The sequence below is a fragment of the Pelobates fuscus genome, chromosome 5, assembly GCF_036172605.1.
Source record: "Pelobates fuscus isolate aPelFus1 chromosome 5, aPelFus1.pri, whole genome shotgun sequence".
NCBI classification, from domain to species: domain Eukaryota; kingdom Metazoa; phylum Chordata; class Amphibia; order Anura; family Pelobatidae; genus Pelobates; species Pelobates fuscus.
In genome coordinates, this window is record NC_086321.1 from 168,791,064 (window position 1) to 168,816,770 (window position 25,707).

General features: G+C 41.1%; 1 protein-coding gene across 1 annotated transcript; it reads left to right on the forward strand.

Moving 5' to 3' along the window:
- Nucleotides 1-1,957: 1,957 nt before the first annotated feature.
- On the forward strand, nt 1,958-24,948 carry LHFPL7 (LHFPL tetraspan subfamily member 7). Its single transcript, XM_063457073.1, has 4 exons — nt 1,958-2,016; nt 17,843-18,091; nt 21,030-21,168; nt 22,076-24,948. Exons 2-4 carry the CDS (start codon nt 17,882-17,884, stop codon nt 22,306-22,308), a joined length of 582 nt encoding a protein of 193 aa, XP_063313143.1. The 5' UTR covers nt 1,958-2,016; nt 17,843-17,881; the 3' UTR covers nt 22,309-24,948.
- The last annotated feature ends 759 nt before the right edge of the window (nt 24,949-25,707 follow it).

Genomic DNA, 25,707 nt, shown 5'->3' on the forward strand with positions numbered 1-25,707 from the left:
TACCAGGGTCGTAGGGGTCGCGGCTGCGACCGGGCCCGGCCCACCAGGGGGCCCGGCCGCCCCTGCGACTCGGTATGTACGCACTGGGCCAGCCTCTTCTCCTGGGGGGCCCAGGAGCCGGCCACCTCCGGGCCCCCCGAGGCTGGCCCTGCTTACACCCGGCGGGCAGTCAGGCTGGCTGGTGCACGAGGGAGCACTCTCCCCTGAGTGCTTCCTCTTCAGCTCCCTCGCGCACCGCACTGATACCGGAGCCGGAAGATGGCGTCATCTTCCGGCGCCGGTATCAGTACGCGGCGCGCGAGGGAGCTGAAGAGGAAGCACTCAGGGGAGAGTGCTCCCTCGCGTGCCCGCCAGCCTGACTGCCCGCCGGGTGACTGGCACTCCAAAAGGTACGGAGGCTGGGGGGATTTAAAAAAATAAAATGTGTTAGTGTGTGTGTTAGTGTTACTGTGAGTGTTAGTGTGTGTGTTAGTGTTACTGTGTGTGTTAGTGTTACTCTGAGTGTTAGTGTTATTGTGAGTGTTAGTGTTACTGTGAGTGTTAGTGTTACTGTGTGTGTTAGTGTGTGTTAGTGTTACTGTGAGTGTTAGTGTGTTTGTTAGTGTTACTGTGTGTGTTACTGTTACTGTGAGTGTTAGTGTGTGTGTTACTGTGAGTGTTACTGTGAGTGTTAGTGTGAGTGTCAGTGAGTGTGTGTCTGCTAGTGAGTGTCAGTGAGTGTGTTACTGTGTGTGTCTGTTACTGAGTGTGTTTGTGTTAGTGAGTCTGTTTGATGTCTGTTAGTGAGTGTGTGTTTGTCAGTGAGAGTGTATATTTTGTAAGTGAGTGTGTATGTATGTCTGTCGCTGAGTGTGTCTCTGTCAGTAAATGTGTGTGTCTGTTAGCTAGTGTATATGCGTCTGTTCGTGAGAGTATGTGTGTGTCTTCAGCACTTACCTTTCTCCAGCGCCGGACTCCCTTGGCGCTGGGGATCCCTCCGCCGCTCAGCTCCGAATGCGCATGCACGGCAAGAGCCGTGCGTGCATTCAAACCGCCCATAGGAAAGCATTACTCAATGCTTTCCTATGGACGTTCAGTGTCTTAGAATCGCGGAAGCTCCTCTAGCGGCTGTCAGTGAGGCAGCCGCTAGAGGCTGGATTAACCCTCAGTGAAACATAGCAGTTTCTCTGAAACTGCTATGCTTTTAGCTGCAGGGTTAAAACTAGAGGGACCTGAAACCCAGACCACTTCATTGAGCTGATGTGATCTGGGTGTCTGTAGTGGTCCTTTAAGTGTGTGTGCATCTGCATGCACTGGTGTACATACCGCGGTCGCAGGGGTCGCAACCCTGCAACCCCTGCAACCAGGTGCCCGCCGCCATGTGTTGCGGCCCCGGCCTGCGCAGAGTAAGCGTGCGGGGGGAGGCCCACGGATCAATTTTCGCACCGGGGCCCCATAGGTCATGTGTACGCCACTGCCTCCAGCATCTTCCAATTACTCATAGGAAAGCACTGATTCAATGTTCTCCTATGAAGAAGGCCTGATGTGTGCTGCCCTCACCGTGCATACGCATTAGGTTTCCCCTGCTTACGTTTGAGGAGGCAGAGATGGAGCCAACACAGAGGGACCTCAGCGCCGGAAAGAGGTGAATGTTTAAAAAGTTTTGGGGGGGGCAGACGGACACTTTAGTGTTTTATAGTGTTACTTTAAAATATGTGAAAAAGCCTCGAACATAAAAACAACAACAAAAAAAACGACAAAAACAGTTTAACATTTGTATTGAAGGTGAAGCTTTTTCTCTAATGTCTTTGAAAGGTAGATGTACCAGCTTGAAGGTCTTTTACCTGTGTAACTTCTTCCAGAAGTTAAACAGAAAAAAAGAAAAGTCAACAAAGATAAGAGTGGAAATTAATGAGTTGTGTTCCTGGGATCCTTCATTTGGTTGCAATATTTGTCTCGGCAGAACAGAAAGATTGGTAGGAAAAACTGTGAGTGAAACAGGTTTATTTAAAATGAAGGAAATATTCATATTTGAAGGTAAGTTATCTTTGATTAGTGCAGCTTTAATTGCGTGTATAGGAACCTACTCTAATTAATTTGCCTCTGTGATGAGAGTTGTAGTCCACATCAGCCTGAGAGAAATCGCTTGGTGTCTAGTTCAATGTATGTCTGTTGCTATGATCAAAAGCTATTAAAACAGTATGCAGCAATTGATTTAATTGTGTGAATGTTTATGTTGACAGTTCTGAATAAATTGTATGTGCAGATACAGGAAGATCGTAATATATTTCTAGGGACATTTATCTAAGATTTATAGAACAGGGGAGGGGAGGGAAAGGAACGGAGAAATCACTGCAGTACAGAGTACAATAACATCTTCCATAAATGCTGAAGTTAGAAAAATGTGCCACCAGCATTAGGTTTCCAATGGGTGTATTTTCAAAGGTGTTTCAATTTAGGCATTTAATATAAAGGTGGTAGCAAACTGTGTATTTACCAAGAGATCACACTCACGGGAAGGCACAGGAAGAGTTGGATCTGAATTTGACTACAGTATATCAGCCAAAATACGGAAGACATATCTTGTCAATGATTTAGTACCTTAAGTCCCCTACTCATTCCATATTACATATCACTAACAAACCCCAAAACTCTGCAAAGGAATCAAGGTAATAATATAATTTATTATAACGATAAACCTAAAATATTATGTATCTGCTAGATTCTTGATATATTTATAGAATATAAAACCCATCTAAACCTCTTCATCCTTACGAGTATTTTTGAACATGTAGTTACTGCTCGCTCAACGAAATAGCTTGGTCATATGAATGTTCTCTGAAATGGAAAGTGAGCAAAAGGCATGAGCCTTCGCCTGCAATCTAACGTAAACAACTGCAAACGCTTTCAATAATATACATCAGCTCTTGAAAACTATCGGTGGAACATTCTTGTTGCCAAGCAAAGAATATTAGAAAATAATTGGACTGCCAGTATATCAAGTGACTCTACTACTTTGAATCAAATTTATATAATTATTTTTCTGATAAATTTTAGTTGTCATAGTCTGGCATTATGCCCGGGCTGCTTTTGAAGACTAATGGTTCTAGAATCCTTTAAATTATGATTTTCGACAAGTATTTCTTGCTTAAGACCCGAGTGGGAATTAACCGTAGGAAAGATTCTTTTTTTTTTATTCTTTTTTAAAAATTTTGTTATGAATTAAAGGTCAGTACATACATTTATAAGAAACATAGAGAGAAGCAAAAAGGATTGTTACAGTACATTATAGTACAGGCTCTGCGTGCGGGCATGCTCATGAACTGGCTTTGGACTATGAGAGGATCATGACTTCACTAAGATAGCGTTAGGGGGGTTGTGTGTTGTGTCCCCCATGTCTGGCACATATTTATGGTAAGCTCATTTCACAAGACATGTTGGCAAGAATGTTTGCGATCTGTTGGGTCGGTTTGACCTCGGCCTTGTCTCGGGATGGCCCCTTTGAGGGTTTCTTATTGTTTCAGTTATGAGTATGTGGTCCCTAGTTGTCAGGTTCCGCCTAAGGGTGGGTTGGTTCGTGAGTCTAGACCGCAGTTGAGTCGCTATTGGGTTAGGGGATTTGGTTGCCAATGCCTTGTCCTATCCGGTAGTCCCTAGTTTGGCCTTAGATCTTTAGTCCTTATATTCTGTGTTTCTTGCCCGAAAGCCTGATAGAAAGGCATAGTAGGGGTAAGAATATGAATTAAGAAGGTTAGTGGGTCTTTACAGGTTATGAGAGTAGAAGTATGAGTATCGTTAGTAGGAAGGGTAGAGGAGTAGTTGACGGCTCCAATGTGGAGTGTGGCCGTCCTTTATTTCTCGCGGTCCCGCTCCCCCTCCACCCCCTGGAGTTAGTGTTGGAGTGGGAATGAGGGGCTAGGATAGGGGATTTGCATTGTGTTGCGGGTTGGAGTGGGTGGTATTTGGTGCCTAGCGTAAGGGAGATATTTCAGGGTTGTTGGTCTAGAGATGCTAGTGGGTTTATTGCCAAGGTAGGGAGTGTCGTCTTTTAGCCACGGATCCCAGATTTTATGGAAGGTTTTGGGTGTGTCGTGGATTTGGGATGTAAGGCTATCCATGTCTATTGAGTCTTGACTCTGATGACTGTCTGTGTAGGTAGGCGTGTCTTTGACCACACCTCTCCTATTGCCCTACGTGTGGAAAGAGCCACTCTGACTATGAGTTTGTTTTCGGCGCGCGTGAAGGGTTCTACAGGTTTGGAGAGCAGTAAGGCCAGTGGATCCATGGGCATGTTTTTCCGAGAATTCTGGGCAGGAGGGATGTGATGGCTTGCCATGTGGGTTTTTGTATTGGGCAGGTCCACCAGCAGTGATAAAATGTGCCTACCTCGCCGCACATTTTCCACCATAGGTTGGATGAGGAGCGGTGCATGATCGCCAGTCGTTGGGGCATCAGGGAACACCAGAATAACAAATACGTCCGGGTGGGAATAGCTTGTTTATGAGAATGGGAGTCATGGGGGACAGGTATGAAGAGAGATTGTACCTGTCTCTTAGTTAGTCCAAGAGGTCCAGGGAGTGTGCAATCGTGGGAGCCATTGGTAGGGGTAGGGGGCGATGTAGTCGGGGAAGCCACATATGCAGAGACTTTGTATTGTAGTACTCTGATGTTGACTCCCTCAATCCCGGGATTGGACCGGATCACCTCCAGCAATGGCTCTAGGGATAAGGAAAATAGCAGGGGGAAAGTGGGCATCCCTGTCTCATCCCGTTCGAGATAGTGAATCATGGTGGCGTTATGTTGGGTAGAAGTAATACACCTTGGGGTTGGTGGTAGGTCGCTTCGATGAAGGAGATGAATTCAGGGAGGAATGCGAGGTGTGTGAGGGTTTGGATCAAGAAAGGCCAGAGAAGGCGATGCCTTCTCGGCATCTAGGGAGATGATCGCTGATGGGATATGTCTATGTTGTGTGTACCAGATGTTGATGGCCTTGCGCGTGTTATCTGCCGCTTACCTGTTGGGTATGTATCCTACCTGGTCAGGATGGATGAGAGATTCAAGGTAAGGATTGAGTCTGTTGGACAAGATTTTGGTCATTATTTTGAGGTCCACATTTAGTAGTGATATTGGGTGGTAGTGTCCCGGGTCGTCGTATGTCTTGTTGGGTTTTGGTAAGAGGCATATGTTTGCTGTTGTCATGTCCGTGGGGAGTTTGTCGTTTTTCAGTAGGTAGTTGAATACTTTGCATAAGGGTGTAAGTAGGGAGGAGCTGAAGGTTTTGTAGTATAGGGCCACAAAGCCATCTGGTCCTGGACTCTTGTGTTTGAATGCTTTGGCCATTTCCTCCACTGTTGCCTCAGCCGCTAGTGCCTCTTTGGCTCGTTCATGAAGGGATCGGAGGCTTAGGTCCTTGAGGAAGTTTCCTGTGAGGACTTGGTTCTCCGTTGCCTCGGTGGGGTTGAGGGGGATGTGGTTGTATAGGTTCTCAAAGTATCTTTGAAATACTTCCCCTATCTGTTCTGGGGAGTTACTGAGGGTTTCCTTTGGGGTGCGAACCTGCGAGATTTGTTTGGATTCTATGCAATGTTTTAGGTGCCGGGCTAGCATGGAGTCTGCCTTATTTCCTTTTTAATAGTATTTTTGGTTGAGCCACATTAGGGCTTTTGAGGTATCGTGCAGGGTCAGTCGCCTTAGGAGACCCCTGGCGGCAGTCAAGGTGGTTAGTGTTGAGGGTTTTTGATTTCCTCTTGTGGATAGTCTCCAGCTGGTGTAGGCCCATCAAGGCTTCTGAGATTTGTTGGGTACGATTAGTTTCCCCCGGATTACTGATTTGTGGGCTGCCCACAATGAGGTTTTGCTGTCGCGGAGTTTATCTCAAAGTATGTCTTGAGGTCCAAGTTAAGGGTGTCTACTATGTTGGTGTCATGTAGTAGTAGGGGATTCAGTCTCCAAGACCAAGGGCGGGTCAGATTGTGTATGGTTAATGCTAAATTGATGTCTGCGTGGTCCTACCACGTGATTGTGCCGATGTCCGTTTTTGTGACTTGTGATAGGACGTTAGGAGAGATTAGGGAAAAATTATTTTTAAATTCTGCTTTTTCAAGGATACAATATATGTACATGCAAATATGCCATCAGATACACTTGACTTGAAGATTTTTTTTTTTATCTGTCATTAGTTTCAATATAAAAAAAAAAATACCTGTACCCAATATAGATTTTTAATATTTCAAGAGACGTGGACCTCATCCAGAATAGCTACATGAAGCAGGGAGAAAGAAAAAGAATAGTGTCTATATGCATCCAAATAGCAATATTTATGACAAATGAGTATATACCAAATTAAATCAACAATTGTATCACAAAGGATTGATGCAGGGCAGTCTGATTGGTTTTGCACTACCAGGAGCACTTAATCACAGACAGGCAAGATGAGCTAGTTACATTTTGCCTGCAGTCATCCTATCATTTCATGTTTCTTAGTAATGATTTACATGGAAGCCTTACATTGTCCTGTCTCCTTTATCTTTTAAGTCTCATGGGAAAAGAAACCTGCTCTTGTGAACATTCAGGTCATTCATCTTTTGTCTTCTGTTCATATCCATAGCATGCGAAACTAGGAATTTGTACCTTTACCACATCTGCTGCAGTTTGCAAATAGACACAAGGATGCACAATTTAACAGGGCTCAAAATTTCCATTTGCCACTAGCAATTGTGAAGAGAAAATGTAGCCCAGGTGAATATAATTCCATCTTTATGAGTGCTATATGGAACCTCCAGACTTGCAACGATGAGCTCTTTGTGTTCTGAGCACCAAGAATACATTGATTTATGAGTCCTAGGCCTGTACCCAGGAAACTCAGATATGTCCAGATTCAGACTTGAGGGAGGACCATAATCTAAGCACCATAATCACTACACCCTGCGGAAGTTGTTATCGTGCCAGCAGATCTGTGGCTCCACCCTTCTATTTTGTTGCAAACCATTTTTATGTATAAATTACACTATCACAATATCCTGAGGGGCCAGTTCACAGAAGCCCAGGGACATTGGATGATGTCAAACCTCTAGAAATTAGCTTGATACATAACCTGCAAGAGGCACAATATTGGTTATGGTATTTAGAGTACCCCCCTCAACATCTTTGGTAATAGATCATGTGACCATAGGCCTGAGATAAATATTAAGTGTATGTCACAAATATACCATGTATGTGCATGACTTTGTAATTAGATTATACAAATATTTGCTCCTTAAATAGATGTGTTATGGTTTAAAGTATCTCCATGATTATTCCCTATAAGACTTATAATTAACTTCACATACAAACTGCAGTGCGGTCAACCAATAAATATATTCCAAGAATACGCAGAGAACATATATGTACAATCATGATCATATGGTAAAATAAATACACCAAAAATAAATATTGCATATACATTTATAGCTGGCTGAGTGTCCTCCTCGTTCAGAATCTAGTCACCAGCAAACTAGTGGGGAAATGCAAGGTTGGCTACAACACTACAACAGTCCAAGTGGGACCTTGACCTCTAATAAGGAAGAAAGTCCAGCAGAAGGATGGAGTCTTTCTACGGATGTTTTATTGAATATTAGTAATGTTGTTGGGTCAGCATAATTAGTGCCAGGGTATTATCTCCAAAGCACTGTTCTCCTTGTGTATTCTGGAACTACCAGCAGCCAGTAAGTTTGAACTACATCATGCATTCCCTCTAGAGGACTCAACTAAAACTACAACCAACATAAAGTATGAGAAAGATTTAACCCCTTAAGGACCAAACTTCTGGAATAAAAGGGAATCATGACATGTCACACATGTCATGTGTCCTTAAGGGGTTAATAAGGCAAAACAGGTGTTATTTTTAGTGCAACGAGCTAAATTCTGTGAGACATTCTATTGATTTCCATGGTGATTGCTTTTTATTTAGCACTTTTCATTAAAATAGTATATGTCTTTCCTTAGATAAATTTCCACCAAGATCAAATTCAGCAGCTAAATGCACTGCATGAATGTTCTAAATAGGGAGTTAACATGTGACACACGAAACAAGTACAGCAAATTTGAAAACTCAATATATTTTTAATAAACTAGGATAAAGTTTAACGGTTCAAAAATTTCTTATTATGTTGACACAAAGAACACAAAAAAAAAATTAAGGAACCTCATATTCCTTTCTTTCTTCCTCCACACTGATAAAGATATTTAATAATTTAATAATTACTCCACACATCTAAGCTAGTTAATCCACGGAGTTTATAATGTTATCAGCAGCAAGGATGGAGGATATAATTTTCTCTTTTCTATGTCATGTTCCAACTGTGGACGATATATGGTTAAAAAAATATATATTGTGAAGAATAGGCCACACATCTTTCTACATTATGACTGCATATAAGTATTTTTTCTAATTCTCTTGTGTGAGTGTGTAAACGCGTGTTGATGAGTGCTCGTGGATGTATCTTATTGCCAAAGTACCTTGCTTTCTGTTCTTAAAATATGTAGTCCGTGTATCCGTGCTCAACTGAATACCAGCTCTCTCTAAAACTACGAAAACAGCATATTCTTTCAGATAATGACCTTTGACTTCAGCACGTACGCAAACTCATCCACAGTAACCGCAATGTAAATGTAAATGTTTTTCTGTCAATGCTGGTAGCTCATATTGCTGTTTTGTCTAAGGCATCCATTTGGCATATTGGATTCATTAAATACAAGCTTCTAACATGATTCAAGTTTGTTATCTTTGCTACAGATTTATTGATTTAATACATAAATATTAACTTACAAAATTGTATTACTCACTAGAGGATGGGAACATTAACAATTGCCTTCACTTATAATCAATATCAGCAAAAGTAAACGCCAAACATTGGTTTGGAATGAAATTATACCTGGAATGAAAGCACATCATACTTGCACGTTGTACGATATAAAATGTCTGCATCTTGAGCCAGCTAAACTGTTCACAACTACATACGGTATACAATTTTTATAAAAAATGTTGGAATCAAAAAGTCTAATTGCAATGTGCAAGATTCCTGTTTATAGCTCTATGCTGCTTGCTTGGCTGCATAAACTATCGGCGTGGAGTAGGTTGTGTGTACATGGTTCTGTGTTCTCATAAAAAAACCAAAAGTTCTATCCCGAAATGATAAGCTTGTTTTTCAATGATGCTTGATTAACATTCTTTCAGCACAAAACACTAAGAAACGAGGAAACCATAACACGTAATCAATACATTTGCTGGCAGTTTGATTCTGTCAAATTTTGGGTAAAACATTTTTACAGATGAAGCATAAATGACAAGGTACTATCATTAGCAAAGAAAAACTAAAAAGGGTAAAAAATATAACATCATTATATTATCAACAATGCCATTCAACCAGAATGTAGCGGATCTCCCTGTACTCCGGCTGGGTACCTCCGCCAAGGACCGCTTCCTAGCTGGAACAGGGAAAACCTCAGCACTTCTGCCCCAGTCGCCGTGGCTTGACTGGGGTCCTCATGAAGCCTCACTGTCCTGGAACAGGATATGGGATTAGCTCTATTCCTTCCCAGAGTCCTGGGAGCTTTTCTCAGCGGAATGCTCCACGAGCTGGAAAGAGGTGCTGAGTAGTGATTAGCTCTTTGCCCTCCCAGTAACTAGATGACACATAGTTCTGGGAGTACAACTGATTTTAATGGGCCAAACTCAGCCTTTTTATGCACAGACCCCAGCGCGGGGTCTCCATTGTATTGAACACAAGCCCCTCCCAGGAATCTTTGGGCCTGGCAGATAATTGCATTAAAGATCGGTGAGCTAATTATCTCCCATGAACAAAGAACCAAACACAAAAAAATAAAAACATAAAAGTACCCCAAAACATAATAAAAACATAAAATAACCCCACAAATAATACATCTTTAACCCCTTAAGGACTGAGCCAGTTGTACAAGTTGTAATAAAAACAAAATGTAAACAAAACCTTGAATTTGCGCTACAGGCCTGTTCAGCCGTAATTCACCTCTTTCATATTAAATGCACCCACACTTATTATATATCATTTTGTTCAGGAGAAACAGGACTTTCATGTCACATCAAATATTTATACATTAAACATAATTTAATATGAATAAAATGTAAAAATAAAAGTGAAAAATTAAGATTTTTTAAATTTATTTAGTACTGCATGGCATTTTAACTGTGAATGTCATAATACTGTTAGCAGATACTGCAATAAAATATATTTGTATTTAGTGAAGTTCCACAAGTAAAATAGTGCCCCCCCAAGAACAGGTTTTATAGTGTTTTGGAAAGTTACAGGGTCAAATTTAGCACATTAAATTTTTTAGTTTATACACATTGAAATTTGCCAGACTGGTTATGTTGCCTTTGAGACCTTATGATAGCCCAGGAATGAAAATTATCCCCATGATAGTATACTATTTGCAAAAGTAGACAACCCAAGGTATTATAAATGGGGTATATCCAGCCTTTTTTAGTAGCCACTTAGTCACAAACACTGGCCAAAGTTAGCATTCTAATTTGTGTGTGTGTGTGTGAAAAATGCAAAAAACAGATTTGAACGATAATTTTGGCCAGTGTTTGTGACGAAATGACTACTAAAAAAGACTGGGCATACCCTATTTGCAATAACTTGGGTTGTCTACTTCTGCAAATGGTATGCCATCATGGGGGTAATTCTCATACCTGGGCTACCATACGGTGCAACATAACCAATCTGGCGAATTTTAATGTGAAAAAATGGAAATGCAAGTCTTATACTACACTCTGTAACTTTTGAAAACACCATAAGACCTGTACATGGTGGGCACTGTTATACTTGAGAGACTTCGCTAAACACAAATATCAGTGTTTCCAAACATACAAGTTATCACAACATTATATCGTCAGTGAAAGTGCCATTTGTGTGTGAAAAATGCAAACAACTGCACTTTCACAGACAATATCATTGTTGTGATATGTTTTATGGTTTTGAAACACTAATATTTGTGGTCAACGAAGTCTCCCGAGTAAAACAGTACCCCCCTATGTACAGGTTTTATGGTGTCTTGGAAAGGTACAGGGTAAAATTTAGGGCTTGCAAAACATATTCTCTGGACTTTCTGCCTGCGTTGTCAGGCAAGTACCTCAAATTGTAATTAATGAAATGATAATCATGTAAAAATATTATGTAAATATATGTAGAATTTAAACATATATGTATAGGCTATAAGCTATAAAGGTACAAATTTCTTTGCCAGGTGCCAGCCAGGTTTCAAATATCCCAAAAAAAAAAGTCTTCTATTCCGGTCCGGTAACAGCAGGTTTTCACAACTAAGTTGCAGCCGGTTCGTGAGTACAGAACGTAGTTCATTAATCCAGCCTCGATCAGCTGGTGCGGTCAGATTAAATAGGGAGACCGGGTCATGAAGGGGTGTGGCTAAGCTCCGTGGAACCAGGAAGTAAGGGGATATTATAGTTAAGGCATGACAGTATCCCCTCCTTAATGAGCAACCTCTGGGTGCTATTGACTTGGTTTAGAAGGGTAGCGTTTGTGAAACTGGGAAACTAATTTGTCAGCATGAACGTCAGAGGAGTTTTCCCATGTATCTTCATCAACTCCATATCCTTTCCATCTGATGAGATATTGTAAGGAGCCACGATGGAACCTTGAATCCAGTATACTTTGAATCTCGTATTCTTCTTCACCCTGGACCAGTATAGGGTCAGGAGAAGTAGTGACATTCCTTTGGAAAGGGTCAGGATGATGAGGCTTCAGCAATGACACATGAAAAACAGGATGTAGCTTTAAAGTAGGTGGAAGTTTCAATTTAACAACATTACGGTTGATAATCGATAGTATTGGAAAAGGACCAAGGAAAAGAGAACTTAACTTCTTTGATGGACGGTTTGTAGAAATGTTCTTTGAGGAAAGCCAGACAAGATCACCGATTTGATAAGAAGGTGAAGGTTGTCGTTTTGTATCAAAAAACTTCTTTTGAGTGGAGGAGGCCAATTCAAGATTGTCATGCAATTTTTTGAATAAAGAGGACATATGAGAGATTTGATTCGAATCGGAGAGATTAGATGAAGAACTTGTCTGAGCAGGAAATGAGGAAGGATGAAATCCATAATTGGATAGAAATTGAGTCATTTTACTGCTGGTATGAAAAGAGTTATTGTATGCGAATTCTGCCATAGGTAACCAAGTTATCCAATCGTCTTGTAAGTGAGAGCAATAACATCGTAGATATTGTTCTAAGCATTGGTTGACTCTTTCAGTTTGTCCATCTGTTTGAGGATGATATGCAGATGATAGTTTACGTTGGATATGAAGAGTGGCACATAATGCATTCCAAAATTTGGAGGTAAATTGAGTTCCTCGGTCTGAAATGATTTCGTCTGGCAGTCCGTGAAGTTTAACTATGTTGTCAAGAAATGTTTTCGAAAGTTCAGAGGACGAAGGTAACTTCTTTAAAGGAATGAAATGAGACATTTTCGTGAAACGGTCTACCACCACTAAAATGGTAGTGTGATGATGAGAAGGAGGTAATTCTACCAAGAAATCCATAGAGATGGATTGCCAAGGTCGTTCAGGAATTGGTAAATTCAATAATTGACCAAATGGTTGATGATGGACATGTTTTGATCTTTGGCATACAGAACAAGATTTGACATAAGATTCAATAGTTTGGTCTTGACGAGGCCACCAATAGTATCTTTTGGACAATTCAAGGGTCTTCTTTATACCTGGATGACCTGCCAGAGGAGAATCATGAATAAATTCGAGTACTTTAATTCTGAAGGATGGAGGCACGTAAATCCGGTCTTTGAAATAGTAGAGACCGTTTTTCTTAAATAATTTAATTGATTTAGGAAGTTCGAGAGCATCTTCACTGAGATCTTTAATGTCGTCAATAAGAGAAGATAAGATTCCAATGACTTTAGGTGAAGGAGGTTCAATCTCAGTGTCCTTATGGATCCTGGAAAGGGCATCAGCCTTTTTGTTTCTAGACCCAGGTCTAAAGACGATTTGGAAGTTGAACCGGGAAAAAAAGAGATTCCATCTTACTTGTCGAGCAGACAGTGTTTTATTGGAGTGAAGATATTCGAGATTTTTATGGTCAGTATAAATGATTAAAGAGTTCCGAGCGCCTTCAAGAAGGTGTCTCCAGGTTTCTAAAGCCACTTTGATACTTAATAATTCTTTTTCTCCTGTAGGATAATTCTTTTCAGCAGGAGATAATGATCGTGAGAAGAAGGCGACAGGATGAAGAGGGTCTTGAGGAGTTTTGTGTTGAGAGAGGACAGCTCCAATTGCAAATTCCGAAGCATCCGTTTCAAGGACATAAAGATATGAAGGATTGGGAAGTTGAAGAATAGGAGCTGTTGTAAACTTTCTCTTTAATTCGGTGAAGGCAGTTTGAGCCTTCTCGTTCCAATTGAAGGGATAATTTTTTCTGTTAAGTTGATTGAGTGGGTGAACTATCTCAGAGTAGTTTTTAATAAATTTTCTGTAGAAATTGGCGAATCCTAGAAATCGCTGTAATTCTTTAACTGTAGAGGGAACAGGCCAGTTGATGATACAATCGACTTTTGCATTGTCCATACCTATTGAATGAGGGGAGATGACATAACCTAAGAAGGTTATTTCTTTGACATGGAAAAGACATTTTTCAGGTTTAGCGAATAATTTGTGAGTTCTGAGTCTTGATAACACCCATCTGACATGTTTTCTATGTTCCTCAGGAGTGTTGGAGAATATGAGAATATCATCTAAATAAATGATGACACAGACGTCCAATAGGTCTCTAAAGATATCATTTATGAAGTGTTGAAAAGTTGCAGGGGCGTTGCAAAGGCCAAAAGGCATTACCAGATATTCAAAGAGGCCATACCTTGTTCGGAAAGCAGTCTTCCATTCATCATTAGCCTTTATCCTGACGAGATTATATGCCCCGCGAAGGTCAAGCTTAGTGTAGATGGTAGCAGTTTTCAATCGTTCAACCAGTTCATTGATGAGAGGAAGAGGATAACGATTTTTAACTGTTATTTTATTTAAGGCTCTGTAGTCAATGATAGGACGTATAGTCTGGTCTTTGTTTCTTACAAAAAACATACTTGAGGCAGCAGGTGAACTAGAGGGTCTAATAAACCCTTTCCGTAGATTTTCATCTAGATATTCTTTGAGAATTTGTAATTCAGCCTCAGAGAGAGGGTAGATGTGCCCAAATGGTACTGGGGCACCAGGTATGAGGTCTATAGGACAATCGTAAGCACGATGAGGCGGGAGCGTTTCAGCTTCTTTTTTACTGAAGACATCTGAAAATTCTGAATAACAAGAGGGTATGGTTGGTTCTTTAGAGATTTGAAGAATAGGAATTTGTTGTAAACATGTTTCTTTACAATAATGTGAGTTAAAGGTGATGGAGAAAGGAGACCAAGAAATTTGAGGGTTGTGGTTCCTTAACCAGTTGATCCCTATTATAACGGGATAGAGAGGTGACGGAATAACATCAAATACTAGAAATTCAGTATGTATGTGATTTGTGGTTACCTTTAGAGGGATGGTTTCATGAAGAATCGGTCCCGAGGATATAAAGGAGCCATCAATCACTTTAATAGGAACAGAGTTAGTTTTTTGAACACAAGGAATTCTATTCTTTGTTACGAAGGTTGAATCGATGAATACTCCATGTGCACCAGAATCGATGAGAGCTTCAGTCACAATTCTCACCTTATCCCACTGTAAGACAAGGGATACAGTTAAGAACGGATTGGTTGATGTTGAAGGGAGTGCACTGAAGATAGCAGAGGTATAAGCTTGTCTACCGGCCTTTGTCCGTTTTAATAAGGGACAAACAGCAACCAGATGATCTTGAGAGGCACAATACATGCATAGGTTTAATTGACGTCTTCGGTTCTTCTCTGCAGGAGTAAGAGGACTTCGTATTACCCCTATTTCCATAGATTCACTTGGTAAGGAAGTCTTTTCTGGAGCTTTTGAGGGAGTGAAAGGCTTACGGTCTTTAGAATGTAAAAGGGCTTTTTCTGCCTTTCTTTCTCTTAATCTTCTGTCAATGCTGATTGATAATTGAATTAGAGAGTTCAAAGTACTAGGAAGTTCTGTTCTAGATAGTTCGTCTTTTACAGCTTCAGATAACCCAATTCGAAATTGGTTGCGCAAAGTGATGTCATTCCATTGCGTTTCTACAGCCCATCTTTTGAATTCAGCAATATAATCTTCAACGGGTCTATTTCTTTGCTGTAGTGTTCTGATTGTTAAATCAGCTGTAGCTTGTTTGTTAGGATCTTCATAGAGGAGAGACATGGCTTCAAAAAATTCATCCAGTGAATCTAGAATGGGGTCATCGTTTTCCAGAAAGGAATGGGCCCATGACATAGGTTCACCTCTTAGAAATGAGATAACCGAACAAACTTTAGTTCTTTCTGTAGGGTAGGATCGAGGTTTCAAAGCAATTAACAATTTGCAAGAGTTGAGAAACTCCCTGTATTTTGAACGATCTCCAGAGAACTTTTCAGGGTTACACACAGCAGGATCGCTAGCCGAGTGCAGAGTAGTATGGGGAGTATGAGTTTGTAAATCTCTGACATAGGTGAAAAGTCTTTCGTGAGTAACTTGCAGTTCTTGCATACCTTGGACTAGTGTATCAACTCTTTGATGCAGCGTAGCTATAGTAGAATCGAAATCTGCTGGATCCATTACAATGGCTGGATTAATCTGTCACGTTTAAACATTTCATATGAAGGAACACAACTGCAGATTTCTTATAGTTCGAATATTTATTAGGAGTAATTGGTATTGACTTTAATTCCAATATACAGGTACTGTAGCATTAAGTATTAAACGATAAATGAAGTCCACAGTTATATGCACTGTAGCTTTAAGGAGTAAACGGAACTGAAGCAGCAAGAGTCCTTTAGTAGTATTAATTAATTAGATGATAAGAAGTTACAATAGCTGTTCCATAGACTTTAACTGAAGAAAGATAGATGCAGCTAACTGAGACAAGTATGTGTTGAAGTTAGCTGTAACGGTTGGCTTTAACGAAGGACTTTGGAGACAGGAAATAACAGCTTTAGATGCAACGTTTATCAGAGAAGTTTTACTTAGCTTCCGGCTTATAGAACACTGGTTCCCGAGATTCCTCAGAGGCAGATTATCCTGCATGGATAGAGTTCAGCTTTAGCCGTGGATGAGGAGAGGCGAAGGGAACTTGAAGTCTTCTATTCCGGTCCGGTAACAGCAGGTTTTCACAACTAAGTTGCAGCCGGTTCGTGAGTACAGAACGTAGTTCATTAATCCAGCCTCGATCAGCTGGTGCGGTCAGATTAAATAGGGAGACCGGGTCATGAAGGGGTGTGGCTAAGCTCCGTGGAACCAGGAAGTAAGGGGATATTATAGTTAAGGCATGACAGGCAGTCTCCTTGCTGGCACTGCATGAACCGGCTATTCCAGTCATGTGATTGCAAGGACCCTGCAATCACATGGCCCTGGAGGGCCAGATTGTGCAGAAGGGGGCTGCCAGAGCTCCCAGGCAGCCACTCGGATTGCGACCGCCGTCGCGGGATTGGCAGGGACCCGGTAAGTTCCCTGGACAGCTGGGACCTTCTATGCCGCCCTCCGGCATTTAGGACCACCCAAAAAGGATGGCATAGAACGCCCGCTGTCCCTAAGGGATTAAATAGCCCTGATCTGAGCGCCCAAGTTCTCCAAATAGCACTCAGATCCATGCAGTGTAGGGAAAACTCCACCATGTTAAATTTCTGACCAACCGCAAACGTGGTCCTATGCCCAAAATAGTTCCAGGATGTTTGGTGCTTTTGACGGTCAACTTTCGGGAGCTCCTGCGGCCGCAATACTGGGTGCTCCGCCTGGCTCTTAGGTAGCGTTTGTTCCCCTTAGTCTCAGGCACTTTCCCTCTAAAAAGCGCTCTCCTAGCGGATTTTAAACTGGTTCAAAACCGTGAACCAAGTTGTCCAGAAACCTCATGTTGAAAATGGTTCCTTAACATTCATGGCTATGTACCGCTGAGGTGACCGGGAACCCACGAAGTCCTCATGCCGAAATTAGTTCCATAGCGGTTGCGACTAGGTACCGCTGAGGACTATTTGTGGGTTTGGTTCATGCGTATGGCCATCAGAGAGCTAGCATTCGGTTCCATTCGCTTAAAGGGAAAGTGCTGAACCAGGGGCACCCAGGGAAAGCTGCTAATGGCGGCTGGGCAGTGTAACTCCCAAACGGTGTCCCAGAACTGGACCATAGTGGGTGGGCAGGAGGCAGGCTTCCACACTCCTCCAGGAGTCCATGGCAAACGTTCATCGGAAGGAGCGTTTGACACACAGAATTTATTAGACTGAAGAAACCAAGCACAAGCAAGGAAAATGGGTCATTAGATCTGGAGTGTTAAAAGTTGCCTACCCCTGGCATAGGCTGATGACAGTACATTGATGACGTACTTGCATAGTTTCATATAACAGATAATGATACATGCTGGTTAGTTTCATGAAACCTGAGTACAGAATATTAGTTAGTCCTATTGATGATTGTGACTTTTGAATGGTGACTTATCAAGATAAATAATTGATCAACCAACATCAATTAATTATTTCAGCCACCAATTAACATAAACTCAGTAAAGTAAAACAATATTTCTGTTAAAATCTACAAGTGACTTAAGCCATGACTTCACGTTAGGTATTTTGAGTTGATATATTTGATCAAGGCATTTACTGTAATTTGGATATCTTTATGCATATATGTGCACAATTTAAATATTTTTTTACTTTACTATTAATAAGAAAGGTTTAAAATCAAGTATCATTTTTTTTTTTCAGGCTGCAAATGAACATTATGGTTAATGGCCAACCGTCCTGATGTTCTCGTTTATGGGATTTCTGTGGTTGGTCCTTTCTCTTATTCTCTCCCTCATTTCGGGCTTCAGTCTCATGTCACCAGCCTGGTTTACACATGGTGATGTTTCGTTTGGCGTCTTTGTCCAGTGTCGTGGACCAGTCAATGCTCCATGCAACCAGACATGCATTGTTTACAGGACCTTGGAAGAAATTCCTGATATATTCTCACAGGTATCCATTTATGGTTCTTTTTTTTTTATTCTTTATTTTTGTAGTGCGTAAGTATGACAGACAAGCTTGTGACGCCACAATAGCAGACACAGGCATTTCAAAAGGCATAGTACTGTGGCATGATATTTAACTGCACATTTTTAAGTAATAAACAGGATACTATAAGCAATGTCATATATGGTGAGGACAAGAGGAATAATTAAGACATGCTGCTTTAACTGACAGTAATATAATCAATGGGAAGGTAACGGTAAGGTAACATGCTCAACTATGGTAATTCTGTAGCTTAGAAGCTGCTGGCTGGACTATCATGGCCATACTTGACCAAAACATATCTGCAACAGTAAGAAGAATAGCATTTAGGTAGGCTGGAGGTCTGGGATATCTGCCTGGCTATTATATGAGAATAATTTTTGAGGGCACTAGCAAAGCATAACAATAAGCATAAAATCATAGTAAAAATTCAACTTGTAGGCAGTAGCCACGGGTTGTGCATTCGGGCAGTGTGTCATGGCAATGATGAGTGGTGCGAGTGCTCGTGGCTGTGCACGTCTATCAGCCGATGCCCACCCTGGAGGACTGATATGGCAGCCTGATTTGGAGGGGTAACTGCAGTAAATTGCTGTCATGCATCAGTAGGCACTTACAAGCATTTGGCAGTCCTTTGCAATAGGTGTTAGGCCGTTCCTCGTCGTGTCGACGGCTTCGTGTCACCTTCAAGGCTCTGTCACGGACCCCGTTGTGCAAGATCCACCTGTGAGTCTGGAGCGGGCTGCTTCTGAGGTGTGTGCGCTGCAGGTTTACCTTGACTTGTCTTGACGGCAAGTTGGCTGATGCCGGATGATTGTTGCGGCAGAGCACCGCCGTTGGCGTTGTCCTTCGCGAGGGTTTACCGGCCCTTCGTCTAGTTGTTTTTTGGCGCCGCATGTGGACTCTGTATGCCCGGGGAGGTGTACACCCGTGTTGAGGAGTTGTCGGCATCGCTGTGGGTAAGTGCGTGACTTGGTCGCTTGTTTTAGCCGTTTGTACCCTGAATTGTCGTTGCATGCTTGGTTGGATGGCCGCCCTGAAGGTTTGTAGTGGGAGTCCGTAATGGCGGCGGCGGGTCTCCGGACGGATCCACAAAGCCACCATTCGAGCCGCTTGGAGGTAGGACACTCCCCTGTCACATAAGGTTGTGTGGAAGCTCGAGCAGAGTTGGTCTAGAGCTTCCAGTTGGTGAGCATGTGTATGGCTGCCAGCGTTCCCTCTCTTTGGACCTGCTGGGTGGCCATCTTGGGTGTGCCCCGGCAGGCTGGTGCCTCTGCTGGCTGTGTAGCTGCGGTCATTCGCTTTCTTTTCCAGTCCGCTTGGTTAGTGGGGACCGGGTAACCCCCACCGGTCCAGAGGGGGGGTGGGAGATCAGGTACGCCTTTGTGGGGATCTGGTGTCGAAGAGAGCGGCCGCCTCTCACCGGCCCCAACTCCCGTAGGCCGCAGGTTGCTTTTCGGGTTCTGGGCTCCGACAGGCTCCAGAAAGGTATCTGTCGATTCTGTGGTGCACCCCCAGTGTGTCCTTGAGCTGAGTAGCCTCTGATATCTCCGTTTATTCTACCCACCCGACGGGAGTTCTTTACCCGCACATCTGTTCAGCTTAGTGGTCAGACTCCGCCCCCCATTTATGGTTCTTTTATGTAGAGTCTGAAAGTTCCTCAAAGACAGCTGGGACAGACATTTGCATCAGAACTTTCACTTACTCTAGTTTATGGTGAGCATCAATTCTTATATTATCTTCTGCATGTACATACTATTTGTCACTAGAAATATGATACGATAGGAACAGGCACAAAATTGGACAAGATCAGTGGTGAAACTAATGTAGTGAGTGCCCTGGTGCAAGATTTTCTATGTCCTGCGCAAGGGTGACCAAAAGGTTAAACTCCCACAATGCTTTGCCAGTCAGACTCCCTCCCTTCTCTCCCTCATTGTTAGGCTGGGAGAAAGTGACCTGTACTCACTTCCTCTCAGCATCCCGATCAAAATATGGCCAGTAGGTGGTCCTTAGTAGGTGGGCCACCCAATTGGCCCGCTGAGCTTGCGGGTCCTACTGCAGCCGCAGTAGTTCTAATACTGGACAAGATCCAAGCTGGTTTATTGAAGCATACTATACAATGTTTTAGGTCCCAGCCTTTCTCAGGCAGCAGATAATTGAGAAGTGAGACTCCATGGGGCATTGAACTGAGGTGGTTTTGGTACTTAGACTGACCCTTTTATGCATATTTAAGTACATGTGAGATTTTATGGAAATGGTAATGCAACCAAATTATATAAAACAATGAAAATAACTGAACGCTAAAGGTCAGTGCTGCAATTCAGATAATTTAATTTAAGATACTTGATTACAAATTAATGTCAAAAACAGTATGTGGAGCACACTCGGTAACTTTATTATTTAATAGTGGTGCTGCTGAAGCCTGAACAATTATATATAATACAGAAAGATGAATTTGTGCACATATAGAAAAGCTTTAAACTGTATTAGCACATGTGTTCCATAATACATGCCCTGCAAAGTATTTTGGGGAGAAATAGTAGTAGCAGTAGTAGCCTTAAACACAGTGTGGCTTATAGTGTGATGAGATCTTATTCATTTTATGAGATTGGTGATTTAAACTTGAGCAGTGTTTAAATGTTTGTTTGTGTTTTTGTCAATCTGAAGCATTGTTTAAATATTTTATGTGTACGCTGATTTCTATTTGTGAATTATTTATAAACTTTGGTTATTTCAGAACCACTACCATTAAATAACGGATGGCTTTGCTGTGTTCCCAAATATATATATATATATATATATAAAAGAACTTACATGGCTTTCGGGCTTATTAAAAATCTTTTATAATGACTGCCCAAGCACAACATCTGTCATTAAGAAATGAATATGACACAGTTATGTTTCTTAGATTACGGCCATTATACTTTTTGCTGGTTGGCTGATACTGAGTTTTGGAGCTTTGTTGGTTTTGTCGTGGACCATCATACCCGCAGGACTATGCCAAAGGAGGTTGTGCACCCCAGCAAGATATGCCCAGACTGCAGCAGGTACAGACTTTGCTTAAGGCTGTTATGTACTTACGATAAATGTGAGAAAATCTGTTGACAGGAAGATATTTGAGAAAGCAGTGAGGATTAGACTCAAAAAATAAGGCTCAAATAATGTTTTACCTGCTTGTGGAAAATCCACTATAGTCTATGTTTTTGCTTCTCATAAATAGTTTGTTTTAATAAAATAACTATTATTGCTCAAACCTTCATTGTTTTTGGTATCAGCAGGGTTTCAGTTGGATAAAACTATCATTAAGACTATAATCTGTGATACGTGATTAAACAAAATGTTGAAACGCTGTAGTAGTGCTGACCTTGACTATGTTTTAGTAAAATCATTATTTTTATTTGCATCCGAATCACTGGCTCATCCTTATTATTTTAGTGGTCAGAGTAGTCTCATCCAAACATTCAGTGTCTCCACCCTCTGCATGTAGACACTGAACTTTCCTCATAGAGATTCATTGATTCAATTCATCTCTATGAGGAGATGCTGATTGGCCAGGGCTGTGTTTGAATCATGCTGGCTCTGCCCCTGATCTGCCTCCTTGTCAGTCTCAGCCAATACTATGGGGAAGCATTGTGATTGGATCAGGCTACCACTTCTGCTGATGTCAGCAGACTGCTTGTTTTCTGAGTCTAATAGCATGCAGAGCTACAGCTTCTGGCTAGAATACAATAAGATTTTGCTATATTTATGGAGGCATGAGGGGCCCTGGGGGGCTAGATGGTGGTGTTAACACTATAGGGTCAGGAATACATGTGTGTGTTCCTGACCCTATAGTGATTCTTTAAGGGTTTAAGGGTTTAAAAGTTGTGGCAAATGGAGATATAAAAAAAAAGCACAAATAGAGTGATTTTATCAACTGGATGACTAAGTCCTTTTTCTTTTTCTGCTTTATAGTTGTTGTCACCATCCTAGGGTTGCTGATCTTCCCATTCAGTCTCGGTTCTCCATTTGCTAAACAGATCTGCATCTCATCCTTTATTTACATGAGTGGAAAGTGTTTTCTCGGTTGGGGTTATATGATGGCTATCATTACAGTGCTGCTCTCCTGCTTCCTTCCCATCATTGGACGGTACAATCTAAATGAGATCAAGATACTGAGGTCGAAGATTACAAGGAGTATGGTGTGAACGTGACATTATATTGCAAATCGATTAGCGTTCCGGCAGCATATGGATACAGAATTTTATTGTCACATCAACCATGTGTAACTCAATATACAGCCTTATCAAATTCCATCAACGGGTGGGTTATTTTATGGGCAAGGATCTTTCTTCAATAAGTACTTTACATTGAAATGTAGAACCTGCGGACAGATTGAATGGGTGTGATGAATTTCGTAGTAACATATTTCTTGCCATTCACTAGTAATTTAATTTTAATGTAACGGAAAACTACAAATACAGAAAAGCATTTTCCCCAAGAATTGTTCTGTTCCCAAATAAATAGCTCAAAGAACATAAGCATCAACGGGAAATACTTAGCAGTCACTGTCTCCTACTTGAATGGAGTATAATCGTTGTTTTTAAATGCCTATCAAAGAGTTGTCTTGGAATTTACTGACGTACCATTTTAACTACAAAGTGACTTCTCAAACCAGTAATCAGGCAAGGTGCAAAATAATGTCTTCTATCATTCTTGATGTGCAGTCTAATATTTAATGAACTATAGTCCATAAAGCCCCACTTACCCTGCGTTATACTCCAGAAAGAATTTTCACTCAGGAGAAAAACAAATGTATATGCCAGGGCTCCATTTAATTCCCTGTCTTCACACAGTAACGAAACGTCAAAGAAGAAAACATTGCTGCATTCAAACAGCATACTTACCAACTTTCCAAATGCCTAAAGAAAGTACATTTCAAAGTGCATCTGTCTTTTTTTTTTTTTTTGCATGCTTTGGAAAGGCACCCAAAATTAACTGAGGGGTGCAGATTTAAATGGCCAAAGGGTGCAATGGAAGGCCGGTTTTACCTACCTTAAGCATGCAGCTGCCTCCATCTTCCTCTTGGTCTTCTTTAGCTACTGGCACTTCCTTTGCCTGGAGCTGCATCAGTGATCTACAGTCGTGCATGGGCAAAAGTACAACACTGAGATCCCACAAAAGCCTACATAGATGATGTCTTGATGAGCAATATCATGAATGAATCCCATGACCGATACTTGTGATGACTGCTGGGACTGGACAAAAGTTGACAGTGGAGCTAGTCCATAATTAATCTTATTGTATCTTTGGTGCTTTGTTGGAATTTAAGAACAATTCCAACACAGTCAGCATCAGTATTTCATAGTGAATATATTTTTATGAAATACTGAAAAAGTAGAGAGCCACTTTAATTTTAAGGGGTTGGTTGGAGGTGTGGCCATGGTCTGGGCTAGTAGGGAACATTTTAGGTGAGTTTTGTAATCTACCCCTGAAAGCACCCTAATGCATTTTTAAGAGACTAAGCCTGTCACTTTATGTCAATATTTAGGTAATTTTGTGAACTACCTCTGAAAGCTCCTTCATTCATTTTAAGAGAGAACGACTGTGCAACGACTGCAGTCAGGCAAGTAAAAACATAGGGCTATAACACAAAGTAACTTGATCAGCAATTCCAGTCAGGATATACTATGACTCAACACACAGTGTTTAAGTAAAACTATATATAAACGCTTAGAAATATACGTATTACCAGGCCTGTGTGCAAATATAAAATAGTCAGAGACAAGCCAAGGTTTGGATACAGGAAGACACAGAAGCGAGTAGACAGGCTCAAGGATGCCAGAAATAAAGAAGTCAATAACAACTGGTTCATAAATGCCGAATAGAAATACAAGATAAATCCACTCTCTGATTACCAGTAAGTGGAAACCATGACAGGGCACTGATAAAAACCTAAAACTAGTTTAAATAGCCCTAAAATCACAGGAATTAGCTAGAATTGACCTTGTGATTTTAAAAAGTATGTCCGTGTCAATGAAGCGATGACGCATGCACATTTGTGTCAATCATGTCAGCTGAGGAGGTGGAGCTATAAACATGCTCCATCAGGAGATGGCCTTAGAATGTCACATCGACACCCAACTCCATAGTGGGTGGACCGGATCTGCCACACCTGCAAGGTAGGGTGCCTTCTGTGGTTGTAGTTGGACTAATTGGGCACAGTCATGTGATTTCGCCTCTTTGATGACGAGACATCAAGTCTACATGAATAAACACAGCTGACAATGCACCACGTGGGTTTCTTGGATGTGCTCATCACACTACTGTAAATGAGAGGTACACTGTATATCCATTTCACCTAATTGAATTGGTTATAATACCAATAATGCCTGGTGCTTCCTCTCCATTCAGTGTTTAACCATTTCTGAGCAGCCTAACACTAAATATGGGTCCAAGGCCTCTCCACGGGAGGTATAGCTAAAGCAGAGATTACACAATTGCTTCTAGCCATACCAATTCATACCAGTAGTAGGTGTTGTGAAAGGCTGAAGGAGTCAACTTACACTCTCAGGCAATCATCGTCAGGCAATGCTGCTCAGGATAATGCTTCCACAGTAGCCCAAGAAGCATTAAACTATTAAAAGTGGTTTAACACTGAATGGAAGGACAGTGCCATGGGACTCCAGGCACTATACCCACTTCAATTAGAAGAAGCTATTCCAGTGCATACATTTCCCTTTAATGGGAGTACCAAGTCTGGCTAAGTGGTTTAAGCTATTTCCTGTTAATAAATGATTACAAAAAAATGCAATCCATTTGTTAACAAAGGTATGTATTTCAAACTGGAGTATCACTTTTATTTATTTACTTTAATGCATTATCTTTTGATGCAGTAAAAATATGAGTCATATCTATCCCTTGAAAATATTGTTGAGAGATGGAAGAGTTGCATGGATTCATTTCTTGAGTACTGACTGTGGATGCATGGCAATGTTTAATACCCAACTCAACTGTACTGGTTATATTGAAAGAAACTATAGCTCTAGTGTATTTTCTCTTAGTGTGAGTAATACAGGTTTATTCACTAATGTGAGAATTGCTGAGAATAGTAAATTAATATCCAACTGAGAAATTATCCAAGTCCAAATTTAATTGTTTCTATTTTTGCCTTATTTTTGAAATTCACTTTCAATTCCCAACAATTCTCACTTTAGTAAATAATCCTGTTTGATTAATGCACTGTAGTTAGTAAGATATGATATCCTGCCATCAATTCAAACAACTAGCAATATCAAAAACAAGTTTCTTTTTAAAAATGGTCAAATATTACAGCACATTCAAGTGTTTTATAAATTGATGATGTAACTGTATGTAGACATTGTGCTGAAATACGGCAATTTTTACAATCTGCCATTTCTTTTAAAGCTGTATTTCTAACAATGCCATGAGGATTCTTAGAAATACCGGTAAGCAGGGCATTTGACCATTTTTTAATAAACTATTTTTGTTGCACCTAATGTATGTGACAACATTTTCTTTTGCTTTAATGCTATTATTTCAGACTCTGTGTTTTATATTGAACAATAATAGATATGGTAATAGGT